This window comes from Clupea harengus, chromosome 22 (genome assembly GCF_900700415.2).
Source record: "Clupea harengus chromosome 22, Ch_v2.0.2, whole genome shotgun sequence".
In the NCBI taxonomy this organism is placed as follows: Eukaryota; Metazoa; Chordata; class Actinopteri; order Clupeiformes; family Clupeidae; genus Clupea; species Clupea harengus.
Window position 1 is genome coordinate 960,897 of NC_045173.1, and position 26,354 is coordinate 987,250.

The 26,354-nt window shown below is 40.2% G+C and overlaps 2 protein-coding genes across 3 annotated transcripts; one reads left to right on the forward strand and one right to left on the reverse strand.

Moving 5' to 3' along the window:
- Nucleotides 1-742: 742 nt before the first annotated feature.
- tyw3 (tRNA-yW synthesizing protein 3 homolog (S. cerevisiae)) lies at nucleotides 743-3,841 on the reverse strand. The gene is made up of 6 exons (XM_012820266.3): nucleotides 3,521-3,841; nucleotides 3,361-3,441; nucleotides 3,179-3,277; nucleotides 2,569-2,640; nucleotides 1,590-1,723; nucleotides 743-1,490 (listed from the first exon to the last, which is right to left on the reverse strand). The coding sequence occupies exons 1-6, from the start codon at nucleotides 3,692-3,694 to the stop codon at nucleotides 1,331-1,333; spliced, it is 720 nt and encodes a 239-aa protein (XP_012675720.2). The 5' UTR covers nucleotides 3,695-3,841; the 3' UTR covers nucleotides 743-1,330.
- A 3,983-nt stretch (nucleotides 3,842-7,824) lies between these two features.
- atg9b (autophagy related 9B) lies at nucleotides 7,825-25,744 on the forward strand. Of its 2 annotated transcripts, XM_012820254.3 has the most exons (15): nucleotides 7,825-8,184; nucleotides 9,031-9,165; nucleotides 9,322-9,365; nucleotides 9,632-9,696; nucleotides 14,100-14,270; nucleotides 16,289-16,430; nucleotides 17,338-18,086; nucleotides 18,199-18,352; nucleotides 18,929-19,108; nucleotides 19,203-19,448; nucleotides 19,586-19,845; nucleotides 20,117-20,210; nucleotides 20,606-20,693; nucleotides 23,395-23,546; nucleotides 24,957-25,744. In XM_012820254.3, the coding sequence occupies exons 2-14, from the start codon at nucleotides 9,060-9,062 to the stop codon at nucleotides 23,535-23,537; spliced, it is 2,442 nt and encodes an 813-aa protein (XP_012675708.2). In that variant the 5' UTR covers nucleotides 7,825-8,184; nucleotides 9,031-9,059; the 3' UTR covers nucleotides 23,538-23,546; nucleotides 24,957-25,744. The 2 variants fall into 2 exon arrangements, with proteins under 2 accessions (XP_012675708.2, XP_031415523.1); XM_031559663.2 differs by lacking the exon at nucleotides 7,825-8,184 and having other exon boundaries at nucleotides 8,916-9,165.
- The last annotated feature ends 610 nt before the right edge of the window (nucleotides 25,745-26,354 follow it).

A 26,354-nucleotide genomic window follows, 5' to 3' on the forward strand; every position in this document is an offset into this window, starting at 1 on the left:
CACCTAAAATTCAATTTTCTCCAGAATTGGAAATGTCACTGTTAGAAAAGTGAAAACAACAGTCTGGGTAACTGACGGGCAAGGATAGTAACACATTTGATACAGCTTTATGGAAATTCTGGATTGTATTGAAGTGAAAGAATATTAAACAAATTGAATTGAAAATAAAGATTTGATTTAAATGAAAACCACAGTTGTCACATCTTCCTGGGTATATTTGAGACCACACATCTAGACAGGTTGCAGTATAGACAACAATGATGAAGAATTGTACAATTGAGATGAATTCACCTTGTCTGCAGGGTGAGAGCCTTTGACTGGGCCAAGTTAGGTGACTCAATTATGGAGAACACAAATGTTTTCATATTTTCTTGCAGGAGCAGAGATTACTTTGGTTCCATGAGACGAGGATTCAGCCTGGAGAGAACTTATTTATTTCATTGAGGCAAGACTAGAACCAATCTGAAGACTTAACAAACAAGCTTTTCCTCTAAAACCCATAGGATTCCTAACTCCCTGAACTCTCAAAGCCACACACTCAACAGTGTTTCCTGGTATGTCTAAGAAACAGCGTTTTGGCAGTACATTCTGTAGGTACTTCATGGCCAGACCGTTTCCTCTGTGACATTTGAACAGGGAAGGTACATTTTCAAAAATGGCAAACCTAAAATCTAACAAAAACAGACAAAAAATGATTAATGTGAGGTGATGCTGACAAGTACATGTGTTTGCCACAGTACAATGGGTTAGCCAATGAAACCACGTGTGGCTTTATTCTCTCTGATGACACAATGCTACATCATACTTCACCATCTGCAATTACAGGCTTCTGAATAGGTATTGATATATGAGAGATGTTTATCTTACTTGGTCAAACGGTTTGAACATATTAGGGGGTAATACCTCTGGGTAACTCCACCTACCCTGCTTATATATATGTAGAATTGTAATATTTTTTTATTTAGCGTTCATCTATAGAAATGTACAGACTTAACACCTTTTTGTTAAAACTCTTGGGAATGTAATTATTCAAATGACCTAAATTCATGTGACCTGAAATCTGACGGGTATACAGTGTATATGTGCCATACCAGAAGATTTCATTAAGTGCCTGAGGGATCTGAAAATCATCAATTCTCGTTTCCCTCAGAAGTAGAAGAGATTTTGTACCATTTAGGAATTTCCAGCCCATTAGTTGCAGTTCTGGGAGAACAAAATGGGCAATGTTCCAAGAGCTGACGGGACCAGCGTTTCAGTAGTGTACTGTAAAGTATATAGTGTAAGAATTTATGAAAATATCATCAAACCAGTCTCTAGGTAATCTTCTGAATCATTTAACTTGTTTGGGGGAATTTGGCTTTCTTCCATAACTGAGTCTTTTGTCTTTCTCTGCTGCCGATTCCAAACAACGTTTCTTATTTTGGTGTTTGTCTTTTGCCACGCATGGAGATTCGTCTGCTTGAAGAGCAGCCTGTAGGCCATCGTAGAACCTATGGATGAGAGACAAATGTGTATCCCTTTCAATGATCTGACAGCACGTTTGAGAGAAAAACACCACATTATAGATAAGATGACAGAAAGAAAAGCACCTTTTTATTCGGTTGAGGTTTTCTGCCATTTTCTGATTTGCAATCTGCACTAAAAAGTGGATGTAGTTCTCATTCACTAGGATCTCCCCCTTGTGGCCGAGTGGAACTTCAAGACAGTGGGTACTGCGAACAGCCTTTGAACATGAAAGATCAACACATTTCAGAAAGGTTTACTGTGGGAACACCTAACAAATGGGTAAACATAAGGCCCTTATTTCATAGACAGACAACACTGACTATGACAGAAACAAAGCAGGGCTTGAACCTCATTAATAGGGAAAATTAATTTGGTCATTTCATACCATGCACAAAGCCTTAGGTGCTTTAAAGGGTGGACTGATGCCTAGTTCAGGTGTCTGATGAGAAATGTGGGAGTTTCATGATTGTTTGGAGCAAGGCACACTGGATTTTGCTACTTTGAAATGTTCCCCATATTTGTTTGAATCCTCTGGCAGTCTCATATAATCTAATCTCTGCATAGTGTAAGAGTGACCACTCATCTTTTTGATTTGACAGCATAGTACTTCCTCAGGGGCAGATGGACCTACGTTAGAGAGTACAGTAGAAACAGCTACTTGTGCCTGAGCCTTTTTCATTTCACAGCATGTCACCGCCCTCTAACTGCAACTCACCGCAACAGAACGGTTTCATTCATTCAATCACAGACACAATTAACGGAATCATGGATTCAACGACTGACAGGAAACAGATATACATGCTAATAAGATGTCATCAAACAGAGAGATAATAAAGAGCAGTAATTCTACACCACAAAAAATACACAGACCAGGCACCCAGAGGGTTTCTACCTATTGGAGCTTTGTTGTGTCTTTTTATGGAGACAATTTTATTGTTTTGGCGCAATTTAAATGAAATCAAATTAAATTGAATGACTGGAATTCCAAATTATCCAACACAAATCAAAATATTACCAATAGCTGAAAGTAACAGGCTTACACACATCAATATAATTTCGTACCATTATGATTTTGCCTCTCTTGCCGATCGACACACCTGAGTTTCTGAAGCCAGAGCTTACTGCCACAGAGTGCTGCAAAACAATACACAAGTGTGCACAAAACAATACACAAGTGTACACAAAACAATACACAAGTGTGCACAAAACAATACACAAGTGCCACACCAATAACAATACACAAGGTGCCACAAAGACAATTCACCAAGTGCACACAAAACAATACACAAGTGTGCACAAAACAATACACAAGTGTGCACAAAACAATACAGAAGTGCGCACAAAACAATACACAAGTGTACACAAAACAATCCACAAGTGCACACAAAACAATACACAAGTGTACACAAAACAATACACAAGTGTACACAAAACAATCAGAAGTTCCAACCCAGGCAGATGGTATTACATTTTCACATTCAAAAAGTACATAGAAATGGACTAAATACTTCTGTCAATAATACTGTAACCTATTAGCCTGGTGTTTCCAACTACTGTGCCTTCCATGCAGGATTTCAGCGTTTCTCATGCATTGTTTGGTCTGCATACAATATTGGAAAAGGTAAAGCACCTGACACAGGTAGTTATGTTGAGGTGCACAAGGCAAACCTACCAGGAGTCTAGCACTTCCTATATCCTTGCACTGCACATGAAGCACGAATGGCTCAAACTTCAATACAGCACTTCCACTTGCTTTCTGTAACGCCAAAACCTGTGACGCACAAGACTCTTCTTGAGTGAACCAGCAATATTATCAATATGATCAATTTAAACTTCTTTTTTCTTTTCACTCACCACGTCCTCCTCTTTACATTTCTGGTGCGATACAAACAACCAAGAGATATTCTGCTTCTGTACTTTGGAGCTCTCTGAAAGCTTTGCAAAGAAAATGACTATCAGTTAGCAGTAAACTGCGATAATTTTGTTTCGCTGCAAAATATGAAATATTCCTTACCCCTTCAACTAGAATAATTCTCCCTGAACAAGAGCTTGTGGTGAAGTAGTTAGAGGAGACGTTTATAAGGGAAACAATATGATAAATGTCGTCGTCAATGCTCCCTTTCTTGCTAATGTCAACTTTGCTGAAACAACGCTTCTTCCATTGATTAAATGCATTTTCGTGGTCCATTATTATTAACAAAAATATATAGTTAAAAAATATCTTCGGACAACCTCGGTTAAAACTGAGAGATGGGAGTCGTCACCGCCACGGCTTTCAACAGCAGCTTTCTGTGAGTTAGCAAGTAAGTAAGCTCAATTTCCGGCAACATTTAGACAAAAACATACCAAAACAAAAGTCGTCTATCAGTTTTAGTGCTGAAGAAATATCAGATATATTAATTGCATAACCATGATAACAAAACACAAATGGACTAACATAGCTCTATCTCATCTCACAAACGTATAATTGTGTTGTTTTAAAACAGGGAACATTCATAATGTTCATTATGTTCAATAGGAAAACACTGTAACACACACCTCACTATACTAACAAAGGACTGTGTCTTAATAATAGATATGTTCAGAACATCCTAAATATGAATGAAAATGTGTTTATTAGTGAGGAATCTCATCATTCACTGTGCCACTATACTTTAAACATAGCCTATCAAACCGGTGAAAATACATTATGTTCAATGGGAAGACATTGCGACACGTGTCAAACTTTACTGATTAAACAAAGGTTTGTTTCTTAATAAAACTGGGGTGGAGTATGTTCAAGACAACCTAAATATTAAGAAATATGATTATTAGTCATTAGTCTCGTCATTGACTGTGCCAATATACTTTAAAGATAGCCTATCAAACAGACGGAAATGTATCATGTTCAATGGGAAGTGATTGTGACACACACCACACTCTACTGATTAAACAGAGGATTGGGTCTTGATAAAAGTGGGGTGGAATATGTTCAGAAAATCCTAAATATTAATACAAACACATTAATAGAATCAAAAAAACATTTAATAGAATAAAAAAAAACATTTAATAGAATTAAAACCAGTTAAACACTGATGTAACTGGTTACGTTAGATTATTATCTGGTTTGCACATCACTATATGTCAGTACTATTACCTAATTTCCTATTAACCACGATTTATACATTGATTTTGTTACATTTCTGCAGCCCTGCGGCTAATACTCGGGTGCGGTCTACACACAGGAATGCATGTTTTCCGCCTGGAAGTTAGTAACGCACACAGTAACTCTGCCAGGTAGAATGGGTCTCTCTCCCTCTTTCACATACGAATCCCATTAATAACAACAGGGGATTGAAATAAATGTCATTCACACTCAGTCTTCCATAACGATAAAGACATGGGTGTGTGTATTCCCACCTTACCTATTTAACAGGATGCTATGGAGCTTTTTAAACTGTTTAAAGTTAGTTAAAAGCTTCCTTTAGCTAGCTAGCTAGCTAGCATAGCAACAAGGCAACCAAGTGACACAGTTTGCTGCATAACCTGAAGCAAAGTACATTTCTCAAAATCAGCTCACCAAACAGTCTTGGGTTCAGAGTGAAGCCATTTAACAATCCTGAGAGAAATAATGGGACATAGTGGAGGAAGGGCTTACTCTGATACCAATGCAGTGAATCAACGGGGCTTACTCTGATACCAATGTAGTGAATCAAGGGGGCTTACTCTGATACCAATGCAGTGAATCAAGGGGTGAAGTCCCCTCTCCCCCTTGCCGTTCTCAAACACGTCAATTCAGTGGTTGCCAAGGGATCTATTAACGATTCGACTGAAACATTTAGCATCCTTTCCCAACACCATAACACTAAATAAATGCAAAATAAATGCATGGTTTTCACTGTGATTGGGAATGAGATTGCCTGTGTGTGTGTGTGTAAATGCGAGTAGAGTGTGTGTGTGTGTGTGTGTGTATGTGTAAATGCGAGTAGAGGGTGTAGCATCTTTGCTTGAAATGCCCATTCCATACAACTTTGAAATGGCTAGTAGTGCTTCCACCACAACTACATGGCATTTAGTTTCATGTGACAGGATGATGTTCCATTTAATAAACTGCCGTTAATACACGGGGGCAGTCAATACACAGGTTTGTAATGCGGTTTATATATGGTGGGGTTTATAGCCTGAAAAATACGGTAGTTTGAAGGTCTTTCCAAAGATGCTGCTTTTTTTATTTTCTTCATGGAAAACTTCATTCAAGATTCAATCTGCACACATTCCATAGTGCCATGTCAGAGCTTCTGCAAGTGCAACACCACTGAGGAGCACAACTTTAAAGCACAAGGGCGACAGTGGTACAGGAGGTAGAGCAGTCGTTTAGTAATCAGAGGTTGCTAGTTCGATTCCCTGTCAAAGTGTCCTTGAGCAAGACACTGAACCCCTAATTGCTCCTGATGTGCAGTGTGCCATCAGTGTAAATGTAAAATGTGTATACATTGTAAGTCGCACATATGTAAGTCGCTTTGGATAAAAGCGTCTGCTAAATGACTAAATGTAAATGTAAATGCACAAGACATCTGGGATACCTGTGGCAGTCTGCAGACTTGCTGCATTATCGACTACAATCCAAGTTCATTTCCAGTTACAAATAGCTATCTTGTCAACTTCATCAGAAATATTTTAGGATATATCCAAAACCTCTTGTAAGGTGTGTGCTTGCATCTAAACAAACAACATCATGCAATTTTTAACATTTGTGTTGGTGCTCTTTAAAGTTAATTAATTCATACAAGCTAGGTGAGTTAGGTTTTTAAGGGTGCAAACTTCCAAGGCTTATTTGGCGCGAGATTGACAAAGACTGATCAAGCGTTTTGGCGTGAGATTAATTTATTTGGATGCTAGCCTGAGACGGGACTGAGGTTGATGACTTTGAGCATCTGGAAATACTACAAATCTCCATGAGGACTTTCCTAACACAGCCAAACATCAAGCAATTGCAACACTAGACAGCTAATACGTTATTGCTGACCAGTCCAACAGAGAGAGGGCCAGCTCGGCATCTGACCTGCATCCTTTTGTCTCTTTTAGCTCTCGCCAACAAATAAAAGCCCGTCAGAGACTGACTCTTGTCCGGCCTCTTGATCGGAATCAGAATCAGAATCAGAATCAGAATCGTGTTTATTGGCCAAGTAAGTTTACACATACAAGGAATTTGACTCCGGGTTTAGTGGCTCCTCAATGTACAACAGTTTAGAATAAAATAAAACTATAATATAATATAATAATTTGTAGTCAACTGTTCATTAGTGACGGAAAGGGGGAAGAAACTGTTCCTGTGTCTGGTGGTTTTGGTGTACAGAGATCTGTAGCGCGTACAAGAGGGGAGAGTTGGAACAGGTTATGTCCAGGGTGTGAGGGGTCTGCAGTGATGGTCCCTGCCCGTTGCCTGGCTCTGGAGGTGGACAGGTCCTGGATGGTGGGCAGGTCGGCACCTTTAATAATTTCTGCAGTAGTAGTCTGTTCCTGTCCAGTTTGGTGGCCGATCCAAACCAGACAGTGATGGATGTGCAGAGAACAGACTCAATGACTGCAGTGTAAAACTGGATCAGCAGCTCCTGAGGCAGGTTGTACTTCCTGATCTGGCGCAGGAAGTACATCCTCTGCTGGGCCTTTTTGATGACTCTGTTGATGTTGGGTTCCCACTTCAGGTTCTGGGAGATTGTGGTTCCCAGAAACCTGAAGGATTCCACAGCCGACAGTGCTGTTGAGATGTTGCTTAAAAACCCAGCACCTGTCACAACATACATCATACTTCTTGTCAGTCATGTTGTTCTGTTTAGCAGCAGTGGGCTACAGACAGTGCATGTTGTACTGTGTAGGAGGATCCTGGGTACAGCATGCGTTGTGTGTTGCAGCTGTCACCAGCCAGTTGTGCACTGTTGTTGTATTCTGCCACTCTTGTGTAAGAAACCTAGGAATAACAAATCATAAACTTTTCAACCTACCCCTGAGACATCATCAGCAGACTGTGGAGAAGGGAGGGGCTTACTTCGAAGTCTGCAGGGGCACAAGGGGTGGAGTCTCATGCTTGAAAAGAAAAATAATGGCAAGTGGAATGACACATTAATCTGGTGAACGTGTAGCCCTGCGTATTGTTATTATTGTTGTTGCGATAAATAATTGCCTTAGTGTTGTTATTAGTGTTATACGTTGAATTGATGTGCATCTGCTAAAGAAATTTAGAAAAAGTAAAAAAAAAAAATATTGAACTTTTATTTCGAAGACTGAGTCCATGGATAACGGAAGCTGCGCAATTTAACAGGTGACGCCAATGGTATTTGTTGACATATGTGTTTATGTGGTTTTGTCAGTTTGAAGCCATCGAGTTGAAGTCAATAACCATCTAACGCAATTGCCGCTATAATCAAAATGGATTATATACATGTAGGACGTCATGTGTAATTAAGTACAACTACATTAATGAGCCAAGGACGAGGCTATACAAATTGGCATACATTGGAAAGGGGACGAGTTGCCGATCTGAACCACATATTATAACAAACCTAGAGCTAACTAACGAAGAACTTGACATAGTTTGGACAACGTCACTTAACGTCAGACATCGCCGACTGCAAGACATAACTTTAGCGGATAGTTAAATTGATCATAACGTTTTCTTACCTGGACCCTGTAGTGTCTAAGGTAAGTGACAAGTGATAGCATGACCTTTTGTGCCAACTAACGTTAAAGGGTTCAAACCTAAAGCTACTCAACGTTAACATTTGTGGAACAAACCGGTCTTTACCATTTCTGTAAACTATTTAGCTAGATTACTATCTACTTTTTGATATAGCTCACCATCGAATTAATCTATACTAGCTAGCTAGTTAATGTGCTAGCCAAACGAACATGATGTGAACGTTACGTTAGCTACCAACACAGCAACATTAACGTTGTCCAGCACGCCAGCTATGGTATGTCATTTGAGCTGCCGTTGCTTTGACCGTTGTTGTCTCACAGTATGCTGGACAGATATACTTGCCATGTTCTGGAAGGTGGCTCAATTCTACCCATTTGGTGTGGTTATGTCACAAACCTACTGAGAAAACTGGCAGTATTATTTTCTGTCTTAAATGATTAGATATGTAGCTAGTATTTGTAATGTCAGTTGGCTTAGCACGTCGATTTAACGTCACAAGGGTAATTCTATAACTAAAGAGCTATCGTTAGTAGCTTTAATTTGTCTGGGTGGTTTGACTTTACTTCAAGTAAATCCTACTGAAATTGAAGGACTCGTCTAGTGTGTTTATTTCACTTGATTTTTTTTGTTTCGCATTAACACCCAGCTTTGCTCTATGAGTGTCTGTCTTGATTAGGCTAGTGTGTTGATAATTTTGACTACCTGATCTGATATACAGATTCTGATCAAAGTCGATCTGTTTATAAATCAACTGCTGCTCTAGGGTGTATTTAGCTGTGAATGTCTATTAGCAATGGGTGGTTTTGACTTTTTTTGTTTGTTTTTATGTTTGTGGAACGACTCTAAAGTGCTTGCATCAGAGAGTATGTAAGGAAGAATGGCTAACTTTGAGGCCTATCAGGAGTATCAAAGAATTGAGGATTTTGAAGAGTCCCCACCAGGAGAGGAGGATTTACTTGTGCATGTTCCTGAAGGCCTAAGAGGTACACTGCTCATTACATCACATCATCACCCCATAACAGTTGATTTAATTGTGCATGTTCCTGAAGGCCTAAGAGGTACACTGCTCATTACATCATCACCTCATAACAGTTGTGTGTCAACATTTGTTGTGACTATGTAATACTTCTTTTTTACAGACTCATGGCATCACATCGAGAATCTGGACATTTTTTTCACAAGAATATCCTTTCCAAGTGCGGCCCTTTACTTGTAGTGAACAAAAGATTCACCAGAAGCTGATATTAGTACTCGCAATTATTGATACCATAACACTATGCTATGTGCTACATATCCTACAGTATGTTTATGGGAAATAAGGGTGTTATATGTTGTTTTACTTGCTTACTTATCTTTACAAGACAGTGAGGAAACTAGCCTAAGATTTAAGGGGTAGTGCATGTGATTTGTTTTGTTTTGTATTTGTGCTTTTCCTTAACATGATCTCACATATATCATTTCCACCAGAAAAATGGATTTGCCTGCATGATGGTCTCTGAGTTCTTTGAACTAGTGTGAGTGTGATGCTTTTTTTTTAGAGCTCTTTTGTCTTAAAGGTGGTATATGCAAGAATTGTAGTTTAAAAGATTAAATAATTAGCTAAAAATATCCTTAGAATGTCAAGAAATTACAGTTTTGACATAATGTTGAAAACGCCTATGTACTGTGTCGCCTAGATATTGACTAAAGTGGACATTTTGGGCTCTCCTGTAGTTAGTAGCAAGCCCTTCCGTTAACATGCATAGTTAGCCCTTCAGCTAGCTCATCATGAAGATCTAGAGAGGTGTGTTTGCCTTGACTAAGTTGATGTGACATATCAGTTGAGACCCTATGGTTGCCTAGATATCTTCCAATTATATAAATGTTTTCATGCTAAATGTAGCCTTTAGCTTCTGCTATCTTGGCCAAACATTTTGGTTATTTCTGCGATTGAGAAGAGGTAGGGGTGGACAAAGTGTTGAATATGGAAACTGCCCTCAATGTGCTTGGAGTGTGGAATATGGTATAATTTAGCTTAATAAGTAACAGCTAGCAGGACTGGCCAAATCACCTGGAACCTCACAGGTAATGTCATGGATTTTCATTCATAAAAATCAGTTTAATTTCTCTATTTTCTTAACGTAGCTGTGCAAAATCCTAAAACTTTTTGTGTTTAAAATGTTTGAAGTTGGTGTGGCAGGCCAGAAAATGACTTATTTCTGCTGGTCTGAATCTATATGCTTAACTTCACAGATGGCTCAAATCATATTGGATTTAGTTGAAATGTATGCTGAATAACATCCTCCAGATAATGTCCACTGAATTTCAACTTGATCTGTGTTCCTGAATTCATATAGCTATTAAATAATGCAGAACAGTACCAGTAACCAATTTGCACATACTTCAAAACCAAGTGCTATTTTGACCTTATAGTGAAATAATTGTATGAAAATAAAATTCACTGGCAATTCACAAATGGAACTTTTGAAAAGAAAAAAAGAACCAATTAAGAATCAGAATTGTATACCTAGCCAAGGTATAAGAACAGATGATTAATTGTGAATATAGATTTATTTTTATTTTGTATCCAAAACTGAACTCAACACCTTAAGTGAACATAAAAGTAACCAATCTTTTCTGAAAAAAAAATTCCAAATCATGTAAGTTAAAATAATGATGGCAAAATCGAAATCGTATGGGCTGGCAGCATTATTTAAAGTCATAATTCTGGCAAAACATACATTTCCTCTTATGAGGTAGCCTACATGCGGGATGAGCCATTTGCTACATCTCACACCCCAAGTCTCCTTCGGCTGGCTGTTCGACAATAGTTCCACACAGTCAAGGCACAAACACTTTCAACTTCACAATGAAAAAAACTCACCTCCTCGCCAAACATAGAGATCAGCTTCTGTTTGTATGGCCCCATCAACGCCATCTTGGGCACCTTAAGCTTGGAACCTTAGTTCTTGAAATACAATAAATGTTTGACCTTTATTTGACCTTTATTGTGAACAGTGGCGGCTCCTAGGGGAAGCCAGAGGCAGCCAGGTTTCATCATAATTTATTGACAAAAAAATTGTAAATCTCTATAATAAGAACACGCGTGAAATAAACTTTAATGAAACATTTCACATCTTTATATTCCTATTTGAGATATGTAGGCTACTTTTTATTTTCACCTAGATTTAAAGCTTTTCAAAGTCATATCGTGGTAACTAAGTCTCTCTCTCTACAGTAGCCTAGACTTGCACAGTCATTGCATGCCATTGGCTTTACGGTCATGTGGGTCAAAATGCTGTTAAATTAACCTCAAAAGAACGGGCAAAGTTGCAAATTATTTTCAATATTTTTTCTAGTATAATATATATTTATTGTATACCGTAATTTCCGGACTATTGAGCGCACCTCAATATAAGCCGCACCCACTGAATTAAAAAAAAAATATTATTTTGAACATAAATAAGCCGCACATGTCTATAAGCCGCAGGTGCCTACCGGTACATTGAAACAAATTAACTTTACACAGGCTAAAATGAATATAAAAAGTAATACAATAGTGATGCATATTATTAGTTTTGCCAGTTACGATCAGTGCACTGTTGCTTTAAGAGAGCACAGTTGCAAGAGTCAATCAGAAATAAGGTAGTTCTTCCTGTTCAGGTAGAACGTTAGATTGAAGACAGCGAGATAGAAGAAAGACGCTAGTTTGAAACCAGTGAGCTAAAGAACTTGAAAAGACTGGATTTGTATTGTTGTAAACTTTTTAAAACTTTGTTTTGAGTTGTGTTCTGTCTACGCCGGTAGACTGGTTATTTATACATTAGTTAAGTTATTGAGAGATACTGAGAAACCGCGTGGAGCTAAGCATCCATGCGGCTGCATCCATGCTAACATCCTAGCTCCACAAAGCCATCGTAAACACAAAGCCACCGTATACAGTCACAGGTATCATAATCCATAAATTAGCCGCGTCATTGTTTAAGCCGCGAGGTTCAAAGTGTGGGAAAAAAGTAGCGGCTTATAGTCCGGAAATTACGGTAATTAAAGTGTATAGGTGTCATGTCTCCTGATGTTGAAGTTGATGAGTTGAATCAAAATGGTAGAATCAAACAGTGGAATCACCCTCAAGTGTCCACTGTACAAAAAGGTGATTACGGTCTTATTTTAAAGTAACAAAAAAAAAAAAAAAAGGGACAAAACATAAATGTAAATGACCTCCAGTTCACTGGGACTCTTGCAACCTGTATGCATCAGTACATCATCGTCTCTGCTTTAGAGGGGCGCCTCAGTCATCACAATAACAGAATCACACGGCCAGATATATCCCTGCAGAACTACCAACTGACCTGTCAGTATGCCAGGAAGAAGGCATACATTCAGTACTGTTGCCGAGTCGAGATTTGTCGAGTTATTACATAATGTGGTGTCATTACATAATGCATTGTTGCAAGCCTTTTATTCCAATTCTGTGTCTAAACCAAGCCAGAATGGAGACCTGCCAAAAAGAACAATTATTCTTTGCCATCTGTTGAGCTTGTTCTGTGTAGGAGGTCTCAATCCCCCCTCTCATCCACAGCCATCCAATCTCAATAACGGTGTTTCCTTTAACCACATCTTTTCTTCATTGAAACAGTTGTTACCTATTTCTGTTCTTCTATAATGGCCATGAAGGGTTATGCATAACACTCTCAGCACGATACAAATCAGAACACAACTTGCGGTTTGCTTTGGTTTCTGGTGTCTTCATGGACACGACGTCAAAAAAAATTGCCGTAAAGAAATCGCCGTTTTGCCATTCTCAAACGTCTTTGTCCTGAGCCCCAGTCATGGCAGACTTTGGGGTTAGAAGGCCCACCTGCACCTTGTTCCATATTTCTTTTTTTGAACTTCTTTTTATTTTCTTTTATCAAATGCAGTCATACAGTACATCACATCATTACATGAAATTAAGTGCTACGGGTACAAGTCTTAGGCTAGTGGGGTTAACAGTCCATGGATGTCTTGGGCCCAATCCATCAGGATCAAGGCTTATCAGGATTGAGTTACACATTAACATTGTCCACAAACTTGTTCCATATTTCAATTTGACATTAGCGGCTGAAAGGCTCTGTGCACCGCAGCCCAGCCCACCCGTTTGAGAAACGCTCATAGAAATGTTTTAATGCTACATGTAGCCTTCAGCCTCTGCCACTTTGGCAAAGGTGTGTTTCCCTCTGCGAAGGGAGAAGGAGGTAGGGGTGTGCAGATACACTGTCTTGGCCTTGGGTGGGGAGAAACACTCTTGGGTGGGGAGAAACACTCTTGGGTGGGGAGGAGGTAGGGGTGTGCAGATACACTCTTGGGTGGGGAGAAGGTGGTAGGGGTGTGCAGATACACTCTTGGGTGGGGAGAAGGAGGTAGGGGTGTGCAGATACACTCTTGGCCTTGGGTGGGGAGAAGGAGGTAGGGGTGTGCAGATACACTCTTGGCCTTGGGTGGGGAGAAACACTCTTGGGTGGGGAGAAGGAGGTAGGGGTGTGCAGATACACTCTTGGGTGGGGAGAAGGAGGTAGGGGTGTGCAGATACACTCTTGGGTGGGGAGAAGGAGGTAGGGGTGTGCAGAAACACTCTTGGGTGGGGAGAAGGAGGTAGGGGTGTGCAGTCTTGGCCTTGGGTGGGGAGACCTAAATCACTTAGCTCGCTAGACGGCAGCTAGTCAGGCATACTTATATCCCCTTTAATACTTTGTATGAATTTTTTTTTTTACAGACTTTAATGTTTCATGGTGAATTTAATTAGATATCTAATTGTAAACTATGGGATGTTTCACCAAGGTAATAGTGTTTTCAGAATCATTTATATGATTACTAAGTAACCAGATAATCATCAACCTTTCTAGCAATTGTTGGCTGCTACCTACTGGATGCTGAATACTACTGTTTTCCTCCTATGCAGACAGTTCCTGTTTGTGGTCACATTCACAACCTTTCTCTTCAACTGCGTCGAATATGATATCCTTTTTGCCAATCGGGCAGTTAACCACACCAACCCCAGTGTCAACCCTCTGGACAGGAATAAGGTTACCCTGCCGGACGCCATCTTACCTAGTCATCAGTGCATGGAGAGGTCAGTGCAATTTAGTCCAGTGTTCACAACATGCATTAGGGGCTCCTCATTACATTACAGATTCATATGGCATGAGGTGTTGGTATTCACAATATCATTAAGACCATTGGTCTGTGTATAACGGCAGAGCAGATGGAGGCAGTGTGTGAGAGGTCATTGTCTAAGCATACGAATGATATGTAGCTAAGCTAAGCAAACTAATGATATGTAGCTAAGCTAAGCATACTAATGATATGTAGCTAAGCTAAGCATACTAATGGTATGTAGCTAAGCTAAGCATACTAATGATATGTAGCTAAGCTAAGCATACTAATGATATGTAGCTAAGCTAAGCAAACTAATGATATGTAGCTAAGCATACTAATGATGTGTAGCTAATCTAAGCAAACTAATGATATGTAGCTAAGCTAAGCAAACTAATGATATGTAGCTAAGCTGTGCATACTAATGATATGTAGCTAAGCTGTGCATACTAATGATATGTAGCTAAGCTGTGCATACTAATGATATGTAGCTAAGCTAAGCATACTAATGATATGTAGCTAAGCATACTAATGATATGTAGCTAAGCTAAGCATACTAATGATATGTAGATAAACTAAGCTATGCATACTAATGATATGTAGCTAAGCTATGCATACTAATGATAACTAGGATGTTGTTACAGGGTTGGTGAATAGTAGTTATATCACGCATAGACCTATTCATTCATTCACAATAGCAATATAAAGTGCAACGATAGCAATATAACGTTAGAATCCATCAGTTGCCTCACACTAGCCTTTTACCTTACCCGAGTGGGTGCATAGTTTTATGGATGGACCAGTTCTTTCTTCAATTCAATGTTATTCATTCATGTTGCACCATTTAACATTTGACGTTGTGAGGAGCCAGTATTCAAAGTATTAGTTGTACAACAACATATTAAGTGATTAAGGGAACCCTATCTGATGGTAAATACTCACAACATATTACAGTAAGTGATTAAGGGAACCCTATCTGATGGTAAATACTCACAACATATTAAGTGATTAAGGGAACCCTATCTGATGGTAAATACTCTCAACATATTAAGTGATTAAGGGAACCCTATCTGATGGTAAATGCTCACAACATATTACAGTAAGTGATTAAGGGAACCCTATCTAATGGTTAATACTCACAACAATTCAGTTAAACAGAGGGTATTTATTGAGCTTTATTGAGAACTTGCAACACGCTTGTAATTCCCTTTGACCAAGGCACATCTTGGAATCTAGATTACAAATTCAACTCAAGGTTACTCACATCTTTTATGTCCAAGGATATGTCTTAACTGGTCTAAAATCAAACACACAGGGGTCTAATGAGAGCAGCGAGTCTTGACATTTAAATCGGAAATCTACTGAACAACAGAAAGGGGAGGGAGTTTGTCCTGCATATCAGCTCAGCTTTCTTTACCGTCTCTACTATATCAGGTCATCAGCACATTTAAACAGCTATCCATTACAAGGAAGGATCAGTCACAGTATTAGAATACACAAACAAATAGCTCTCTAAAATTGCCGTGTTGCAACTTGTCTATTTACAGCTCAGACATGTTGAACTAACACTGACCTGAATCAACAACCTGATTTAACCTCCTGGAGGGGGGAAGTGGGTGGGGTATTCAGTCGCTGGTGATTCTGTAATGGTCCAATACAATCATTCAAAAGGTGTATTTCTATTCAGCCAGGTCAGCTACTAATATGTAAATAGTAAAGTCTAGTAGACTATGGACTTGACTATTCAGTGCCAATATGCAGGATAAATGATCTTAACTTGAAACCTGTCATGGATATGGATATGAGTTTGGAAAACATTAAAAACACCTTTTGTAACAGTGTGTTCAGAGCGCTTGGGAGGGACCATTTCCAAATGCCCCCATAAATATCAGCACAAGTTACTGCATTGTCAAATATGACTGTCTCTATAGTGATCGATAGATGGACTAAACCAAACTTTAATCATTGATTTCCTTGTTTTTTTTCCTCTCCCAGAATTCAAGACAGTAGTTGGATTATTTTTCTTCTGATAATGGCAGCCATCTTCTGGATCTACCGCCTTATAAAGGTCATCTTCAATATCCTCAGCTACTGGGAGATCCGACAGTTTTACATCAAGGCTCTGAAAATAAGGATGGTAAGAGAACCCACAGTTCACAACTAATAATTAATAATAATAATTAATGTAATCAATCACAAAACTGTTTACAAAACATGTCTTAAGGGAAACCTGAAGAGAGTATGTGCTCCAGAATTGTAACTTCACTGTCCTAACAATGAACTTGCAGTTCAGAACAAACAGAGTTCAGAGTTAAGATACAAATGTCTGTCTCTTTTTATTAAAGTAGTTTTGATAGTAAATGAATAATAAAGGAGAGGTGAAGTCAGTATAAATGTAGGATAATGAATACTCTTTAACCCTCCTAACCTAAAGAAGGCCTACGCTTGGTAGAGAATTTTCAAGCAAATTGCCCTGTTTGCAAATCATCTAATCTATTCACTACTTTCAATCAGACCTAGGGCCCTGACTTCATAGGGTGATGAGCACTCTGAACAGGTTTTGTACGTCAGCGACTGCGCTGAATAGGCAGGGATACCTGTGTTTGCTCATCTCATTGAGATACCTGTGTTTGCTCATGTCATTGAGATACCTGTGTTTGCTCATGTCATTGAGATACCTGTGTTTGATCATGTCATTGAGATACCTGTGTTTGATCATGTCATTGAGATACCTGTGTTTGATCATGTCATTGAGATACCTGTGTTTGCTCATGTCATTGAGATACCTGTGTTTGCTCATCTCATTGAGATACCTGTGTTTGATCATGTCATTGACACAAATCAAGCAGAAATGGGTTGAATAATTAGTAGATGTGGCAATGAAGTCTTTCTTTTTCAGCCAATCACAATGATTCAACCATACCTTATTAACATTCTAGGGTTAGTCATGTCATTCACATGGAGCTCAGTAATTGTTCTTCTTGTTCTTCATTGTCTATGCTATGTGTGTCTTTATTACTGCCTGTGTGTTCTGTGTCCTTCAGGAAGAGCTCTGTAACTTCACTTGGCAGGAGGTTCAAGACCGCCTGGTCAGCTTGCAGCGTGAACAGCAGATGTGCATCCACAAGAAGGAGCTCACCGAGCTGGACATCTACCACCGAATCCTCCGTTTCAAGAACTACACCGTGGCCATGGTCAACAAATCCGTGCTGCCAGTGCGGCTCAACCTGCCCATGTTGGGTGAAGTTATTTTCCTCACGCAAGGACTCAAATACAATTTTGAACTGATTCTCTTCTGGGGCCCTGGTTCACTCTTTCAGAACAAGTGGAACCTTCACCCCAAGTACAAGCGTGCGGGCAACCGGCTAGAGTTGGCACGGCATCTAAGTCGGGTCATCCTATTAGCAGGTGTGGCTAACCTGTTGCTCTGCCCGCTGGTGCTAGTCTGGCAGGTATTGTATGCATTTTTTAGCTATGCTGAGGTGATCAAGCGTGAACCAGGCAGCCTGGGCGCACGCCGCTGGTCTCTATATGGCCGCCTCTACCTGCGCCATTTCAACGAACTAGACCATGAGCTGCAAGGAAGGCTTGGCCGCGGCTATAAACCAGCTGCCAAATACATGAACTCTTTTGCCTCCCCGCTGCTGGCGGTGCTGGCCCGTAACGTGGCCTTCTTCTCTGGCTCCGTCCTGGCGGTGCTGATCGCACTCACGGTCTATGATGAGGACGTGCTGACGGTGCAGCACATTCTAACAGCCATTACAGTGCTGGGTGTGGTCGTTACGGTGACGAGGTGGGTATTTAACGCTAATGCGGGTTTGAAGCGGGTCAGAAGGGCCTCCATCCCAGCTCAACACCTACAGTAGGTAGCCCGAAATGTCAACACTACATTCTGTGGTCCACAGATCCTTCATCCCAGATGAACACATGGTGTGGTGTCCAGAGCAGCTGCTGCAGTGTGTCCTAGCACATATCCACTATATGCCCGACCACTGGAAGGCCAGTGCCAACAAGTGTGAAACGCGGGATGAACTGGCCCAGCTTTTCCAGTATAAGGCGGTGAGACTGAAAACTGAAATGACTCCCTGATTAACACTAGAACAGCCAGGCTAATTCCAACCACCTGGAGTGACCAATGACCTAGCATTGAGGTAGAGAAGTTTAGAAGTCATGAACATAAGCATACAAAGAAATCCAAACTGCAGTGTAGCCACCAAACACAGGGTAGTGGCACATTTAATAGATATACAGAGTCACACAAGCAGCAGCAGCAACAACAACGACAAAAACTTTTGTGTGTGAAAAAAGCATTCCCGTGTATAAGAAGCACCCGAGTATTAACAGCTGGGCTGCAGAAATGTAATGAAATCAATGTGTAAAGTGGGTTAATAGTCTGTATTATTACATCACGGACGGTTAATAGTCTGTATTATTACATCACGGACGGTTAATAGTCTGTATTATTACATCACGGACGGTTAATAGTCTGTATTATTACATTATGTACCATCATGTCCAAACAACAACTGGAAGACTTGGGTTGTCTGGCATTATAAATATAAGGCATAGACAAACATTTCAGTGTCTGTCTGTCCTTGTAATAGTAAAATTGTATCCTTCCTATTGTTTTTGTAGGTGTTCATCCTGGAGGAGCTGATTAGTCCCGTCATCACCCCCTTCATCCTAATATTCCTGCTGCGCCAGAAGTCCCTTGAGATCATAGACTTCTTCCGCAACTTCACGGTGGAAGTGGTAGGTGTCGGGGATATATGCTCGTTTGCCCAAATGGACATTCGCCGCCATGGAAACCCACAGGTAAACGATGCCATCTGAAATTAAAATTCCTGCTTTTGTGTTGTTGTCTCTTTAAATTGGATGTGGAATGATTCTCCCTACGCTTCCATTTCAGTGGCTGTCGGAGGGCCAGACAGAGGCTTCAGTCTATCAGCAAGCAGAAAATGGCAAGACAGAACTGTCACTCATGCACTTCACCATCAAGAACCCACGTTGGCAGCCACCACAGGATAGTTCTGTCTTCATTAGCCACTTGAAAGAGAAGGTCCAGCAGGACGCCCAGACCGGGCCCTCCACCCAGCTGCTGCTGTCTGAGACCTCACTCTGTGCTTCACTGCTCTCAGACCAGCCCAACGCTAGCGTGAGCAACTTCATTAATGACCTTTATCTTAAAGAGCAGATACTCTTTATTGAAATGAACACAGCATGAGTGACCAGGTGCCTCAGACTATGGGAGGGAATCATATGTTCTCCCTTACTCTTCTCTGCCCCCCCCAGACAGACAATCCTCTGGCCAGCATGTTCGCCCATCCGTTGTTGACCGCGCCTGGTCTGCCCAGCCGGGACTGGCGTTTCCTGCCTCAAAGCACCACCGCCTCGGCTGCTGCTTCCGTCCTCGCGTCGCTGTCTGCTTCCCAGCCCTCCCCAGCCAGCCGCTCGCGCTCCGCCTCCACACTACTGCCCTCAGGCCGCCGCCACTCTCCACCACAGCACCACGGCAGCACGATGTACCACAGTGACCGCACTGTGGTGGACAGGTGAACTCACATGGCACACTGGTAGATAGGGGGGTTCATTTGGAACACAAATATTTACGGAGTGACCTTTGCCCTTAGATCGTGATCTCTATCTGAGGTTGTTGACACATAATTGGGAGATATTATGTGACTTCAAAATATCACATGTTGAGGACAAGGCATACTAAATGTACACTGTTTCAACACAAAGTAACACTAACAAAAGTGGATCTTTGTTTTTGCCTATCTGCTTGGTTGACCTCCATATATTTTGTGTGTGTGTGCCTGCCAGTATGTCTGCTAGTGCTTCAAGACTGCACAACTCTGCCCTGCTGATGGAGTTTGCCTCCGCAGAGATGAGCCTTCATGCTATCTACATGCATGAGGTAAGCCCCTCATACCAACAACCACACACGTTGGAATGCCTAGACTTCTGCCATGATGTGACCAGGACATCTCAGTCCTAAGTTATTTCAAACATTTGCCACATGTTTCTCTATGTACTTCCATCTATCTATTCTTCTGTAATGCTGTCACAAATAAACAGCGTTAAATTTAAACTTAAGAAATGAACTTGTGTTCAACTTGTGAATGAAGTGTAATATGGTCAAACTACTACTGGAACTATGTGCGAATATCAACCAAACCGTGGTATAAGTTGAGGTTATATAACCTTTTCACTTTCAAAACTACATAAACTATAACTCTGTAAACTATATCATATAAATGCATCTTTGACAAAGGGGAGCAGACCTAAATAATGGAGTTGCGTATCATACAGGTACACCAGCTGAACTCACTGTCTCGACGTGGAGGGGTAGGACTGTTGCAGGCACCCGTACCACTGAAGGATTTCAACAGCAGCTCTGGTAAAATATCATCTTAATATAATATGTTTGATAAGGGCCACAATCTTTCCAGTTGTTGTAAGTAAATGGTTTTGGGCAACCATATACAAAATATTAGTCAATTGAACTATTGAGTGCCAATAGTAGAGGTGATGGCCAGTTTGATTCCAGTAAGAACGGTATCAGAGTTTAACCTGTGGGTAGAATCTCAGTCTATATTTTAAGCTAAAATGTATGATTGATAATATTTTGAAGATAATTTCCACAGACTTTCAACTTGATCTGTGTCCCTCAATTCACATACAGCGGCTTACAAAAGTATTCAAGCCCCCAGAAAATCATCACCATTTTCTGAAAAGATACTCACACATATCTTCCAAATCCTATTTCTCATTGTGAACACGTATGCTGTAGTATATTTCTAAAGGCTAAATTAGTTTCAAAAATAAAGAAATTAAAAACTAAAATATTCTGCCAGAGTATTCTTAACTGTGGCATCCACAGCCTCACTCTGACAGAAGAATACCATACAAATCACTTTTATTAATCACTGTTATTATTACAGTCTTTAAAACTGGACACATTTTTACTTACTTATTATTTGTGGACTGGTAGTTGGGTAGGTTGGGGAGATTAGCCACTCTTTTTGGATGTTAAGATCCTTTGGAAGAACATAGAAACTTCTCCTTCCTCAATGCGGCCTGGAACAGCCCAATTCCTCTTTCTCCTGACATTTGTTTTTTTTCCCACATAATGATCACTTCCTGAATTTGTAGGTAGCCAGCCTCATCTTCTGTGTCCATGTTTCTATGGGCGGTACTATAAAAAATGAATTTGGGTATCATCAATATATCAATAACACTTCTGTAGTTGGCCCGTTCTCTTCACCTAGGAGAAGGTAACAGTCCACTTTGAAATGCCCAGTATGTCTGTAGGTATGCTGAAGAACAGTTTTCCACGATATGACACCAAACTTGCCTTTGAATCACCTCGTCTTCATTCACTTTGTTATATCACAATCTGGATGATGACCAGCACAGGAGTCTGAATACTTTTGCAAGTAGTATATTTCTGTTTTTAGTTCATTTATTTTTTAATGCAAGCAGACAAATTACTTCTATTGGCTATGGAGCTGAAATGTTTGCAATAAAAATACTGAGTGGGAAAATTCAATTAAATTCAATTTTATTTATATAGCGCAATAACAATACAATTGTCTCTAGGCGCTTTACAGAGCCCAGAGCCTGAACCCCCTTAGTGCAAGCACAATGGCAACACGGGCAAGAAAAAACTCCCTGTAAGTCTGGAAGGAACCTTAAGCAGAACCACGGCACATAAGGGGGAACCCATCTGCTTGAGGTCGGCCGGGTGGAGATAGGAAGGGGGGATAGGGGGAGGGTTGTGTGGCAGAAGGGGAAGGGGAAACAACAAGTGTTGTACATAGCCTGCATTTGGTAGATGTACATAATATATATACAGACATCCGGTGGTAAATGCATAATACAGACAAGACCAGTTTAGTGGGTATACACTGTACTGATAGGGTTACTATTACAGGGGTAAGGGGAGTAGGAACAGAGAAACATGTCGATGGTGGCAATAATATATATTGTATATAAATGCTAGCATAGGGTATGAGGTAGAGTAAGTGTACGGCAGTGCGGTGGCGGTGGGTGCAATTGGCCGAGGGTTTCTACAGGTAGACCGGGTGGAGAGACTACAGCAGCGTCCCATAGCGAAGATAGTCTAGATTAGGAGAGAAAGAAAAAGAACAGAGTGAGTGTGTAGAGTTTGGCTGTCCATATGCGTAGATGAGGAGTAGTGGGGGTGAGGAGCAATGTTTCCACTTCCATCAGCAATTGGAACATGCTATAAGGGAGAGAGAACATTTTTGTTAGTAGACATCAATTTCAGAAACAGATAAGGAGATACCTTTGGGTAGTAGATTTAACAGAAGGCAATATGGCCATTTTATCAGTGTTATTATAGGCATTAGCAATGTGATGAGAGAGAGAGAGAGAGAGAGAGAGAGAGAGAGAGAGAGAGAGAGAGAGAGAGAGAGAGAGAGAGAGAGAGAGAGAGAGAGAGAGAGAGAGAGAGAGATATATGCTGCCTGGCTAGGTGTATGGGAATTGTATTTAGTTAGGTTTGGTACATGCAGAAAAATATGTTTAATGGTGATGACTTACTGGGGGCTTGAATAATTTAGTGAGGCACTTATTATGAAACAAAGTAGAGCAAGTAATGTGTAGCCTATGCTATGAGCATGCATGGAATAATTGCATATCCTTGATTAAAAAAATATACATATATATACACACACACACACACTAAATGGTTTGTGGTATTACTTGTGGAAAAGTTTGAAGCTAACAGCGTTAATCGCATTTCTAGAAAATGTTTTGTTTTTCTAGTACTGTCAAATTATCGTGTTTAACTTATAAAAATGTTTTTGTATTGAAGTATACTTCCTTTGTGTTGATTCTACATGAATGACTTAATTTTAAATTTAAATATCCATTATTCCAAGCAGTCTTCAGTCTTCACAGTGATTCATTTGTTTTTGTATTATTTGGTGGACAGCAGCACTGAGGACATTTTAATACAGGGTCTACTTCAGAGGATTTGGACATAGAACAGAGACTGGCCACTGAGGAGCCCCATCTGTGATGTTTATTATTTGGTATGATGGAAAATCTCTTCCTTTTCGCTGCATCTGCAGGTCAGCTGGCATCTACCTCTCCAGACAGCCACTCAGCTCCCACCGACAGACGACTGGGAGGCTGGATGGAGGAAGAGGAAGGGGACGAGGAAAAGCTAAACGGGTCAGCATCAAACTCAGGAGCAGTTTCTGAGGAGCCTTAAAATGATGTGGTAAGGGAGTGTTTGTAACATGGGTAAATTACAGCCACGCTCACACAGGATTGTTGCCGTTCTGGTGGAATGCACTTTTGACCTTGTTTGTCTTAAAGGTCATTCTGGCAAAAGGGTGTTGATATTTGATCAAATTGTTGATAAGCTGGAATAGTGTATGGCTAAATCTGAGAAACTTTGTTTGAGCCTGTTTGATGTATTTTTCCCGCCCGGTATTTAGTAACGTGCACTGTAACTCTGCCAGATAAAGGGTGAATGGGTCTCTCTCTCTCTCTCTCTCTCTCTCTCTCTCTCCCACTTTTACATACGGAAAACAATATCGGATAGACAACACATTTTCACACATCTTCATTCCCACTCAGTCACTCAGGCAAGAGGTTTGTGAGGTCTCACGCCAGGTAATCTAGCTATGAACTATCCTAGCCATCTCTAGCTTAGGGAACCATCTTAACAGTTTAGAGTTTGCAAGCGTGTGTAAGATGAACTCATTTTAATATGAAATGCAGACATCTAATGAACCATAGTGATGTTTGGTGATTCTGTAAGGTCTTGTGTGTGTGACCTCGTAGCATAAAAGCTTTGAATGACTTTATTCATATGGATAAATACATGAGCATCTGACATTTATGACCCTGCTGTTGTGGTGTCAAAAGGTAAGAATTAGAGGGCTAATGGCTTTGAACCCTGAATATGCAGAGGACACTAACACGCCTCCCCATCGTAGCACAAGTCATTTTCACAAGGAAATGTCTGTTTGAAGACGAGAAGTTGTGTGTAAATTGCAAATTGACCACTGTAGATCTTCATTTAAGCACTTTTGAGCTAGCTGACAGGCTAACCATTTTTAGACACCACAATTCCACTTAGTTGTAACGTACATGTAATGTTAGCATGAAAACATTGATATGATGAAATGATATCGACCTCCATGAACCTAAATGGTTGTTTATATGTAATATTATATTATATTATGTTTATATGGAATATTATATTATATTATATGTTTATATGGAATACTTATGACCATGTAACACTACCTATTGCAGACAGAAAGGCAAGTTTTGGTCCTTCTTTGGATGGTTATATTGAGTGACGCTGTACATGATTCTAAACACATGATATGAAAACAATAAATAGCTGGAAACATTTAGAGTTGGCAACATCGTGCTGAGACCCGGAGCACAGAACTATGGAGTGCATAGAGTGGGCAGCTACTGAACGCCAAGTGTGTTCATCTTTCCTTGAAGTTGATACCGCATCTAGTTGTCCATGAAAACATATCTCAAAACTGGAACATTCTTGCATACTGTTGCTGTAAGTTTAGAAGGTTTTTAAGAATATTTCTTTGATCAAATGTGTTTTCCATCATTCTATTCTTGTCTTATTCTATTCTGTTCCGTCTGTCGACAGCTACACCATTCATGGCCTGGATGGAGCCACTGGCCTTATATGATCTTTTTCCGATCACCATTCAATACGTTGGGCTCCGTAGAGGAGATGATGATGATGTCCCAGAGGTCAGAGGTTGGGGACTGTCTCACCATGCCCCCTCTAGTCAAACGGGAGGGGAGAACCGCCGATGTCTTCCTCATCACCTCCACAAACCAACACAAACAGACAGGACTGTAGTGTTGTGTGTCTGTGTGTAAGTGTGTGTGTGTGTGTGTGTGTGTATTTTGTGTGTTGTTTCAAGCCTGAAAGTATTTTAAATAAACTCTGGGCAAAGGTGGCCTTTATGCCGACTCACTGGTTCTAGCTGCACCCTGTTTTACCTTTCTTCTTGTTGTTGTTGTTGTTTTATTGTTTTATTGTTGCTTTCAGATGCCAATGATTGAAGTATACTTTTCAATATATTATCTTTTCTTCTAGCCTCTTCATTTGCATTCATGTAGTATTATTTTTTTTTTTTAATGATCGAGGCAACACTTCTACTAAGAGCAGCAAATGAGTGTTACTTAAAGTGCATTCGGAGCGACATGGCATCGTTGGTGCTCAAGATATTCAGAGGTCTGATCTAATCTGTTGACATCTCCAGTGTGGACTCATATCAGTCAAGGACTGCCATATCAATATTTGTCATATAAAATGTTACACTGTGTCAATGTCTCTGCAAGAATTTTTAACCACAGTCCTTCCATCTGAATGCCACTGGGTGTCCTTCAGATCCTGATGACCATAAATTGAGTGTGTGTACCATGCTTCAGGCATTGTCTTTTCTTTTACGACCACTGAATGACACTCATGCTGATCTGCTACTAAAACATCAGTATCATGTCAAGGAATTGAACATGATGGATTTGATTTTATATTCAGTCCCTATTTAATATCACAAATGAAATAATTTTATCGTCAAAGTTAAAGAAGCCCATCTTTGGCATATTTTTCTGTGAAACATAGATTAAACATAGAGTTAAACAGAAATGCATTTGACTTTACAACATAAGCTAGCTCTTTTTCCATTGCAAGGTCTAGTTCTGCCTCACTGGTTGAGGGGAAAAATAGCCCCAAGACTGTGATTTACTTGTCTTGTACTGAAAGGTTTTTTTGCAGATTTGAAGTTCGACAGGTTTAAAGGTCCTCCATAATGGATCAAATCTTTTCTGGCAGTATCTTGTTAAGTCAGTTTAGCTTGCAGGACTAAATGTGAGACGAGGCTACACATCAAGCCCAAGACTTGTACATAGAATTAGAATCAAGACCATCTTTCACCATGAAAGTCTTCCGTTTGAACTACATACTGTTGCTACAGTCAGCTCTGCTTTTGTTAGGCATCGGACTGGTACAGTACACCAGTGGTTGTCAAACTTT

Coding starts and splice junctions, on each gene's coding strand:
- tyw3 (XM_012820266.3), bottom strand. CDS start 3,694: ATGGACCACGAAAATGCATTTAATCAATGGAAGAAGCGTTGTTTCAGC. Junction 3,278..3,360: donor AATGTAAAGAGGAGGACGTG/GTGAGTGAAAAG, acceptor TGTGCGTCACAG/GTTTTGGCGTTACAGAAAGC. Junction 1,491..1,589: donor AACCTCAACCGAATAAAAAG/GTGCTTTTCTTT, acceptor TCTCATCCATAG/GTTCTACGATGGCCTACAGG.
- atg9b (XM_012820254.3), top strand. CDS start 9,060: ATGGCTAACTTTGAGGCCTATCAGGAGTATCAAAGAATTGAGGATTTT. Junction 9,166..9,321: donor TGTTCCTGAAGGCCTAAGAG/GTACACTGCTCA, acceptor TCTTTTTTACAG/ACTCATGGCATCACATCGAG. Junction 19,449..19,585: donor CAGACCAGCCCAACGCTAGC/GTGAGCAACTTC, acceptor TGCCCCCCCCAG/ACAGACAATCCTCTGGCCAG.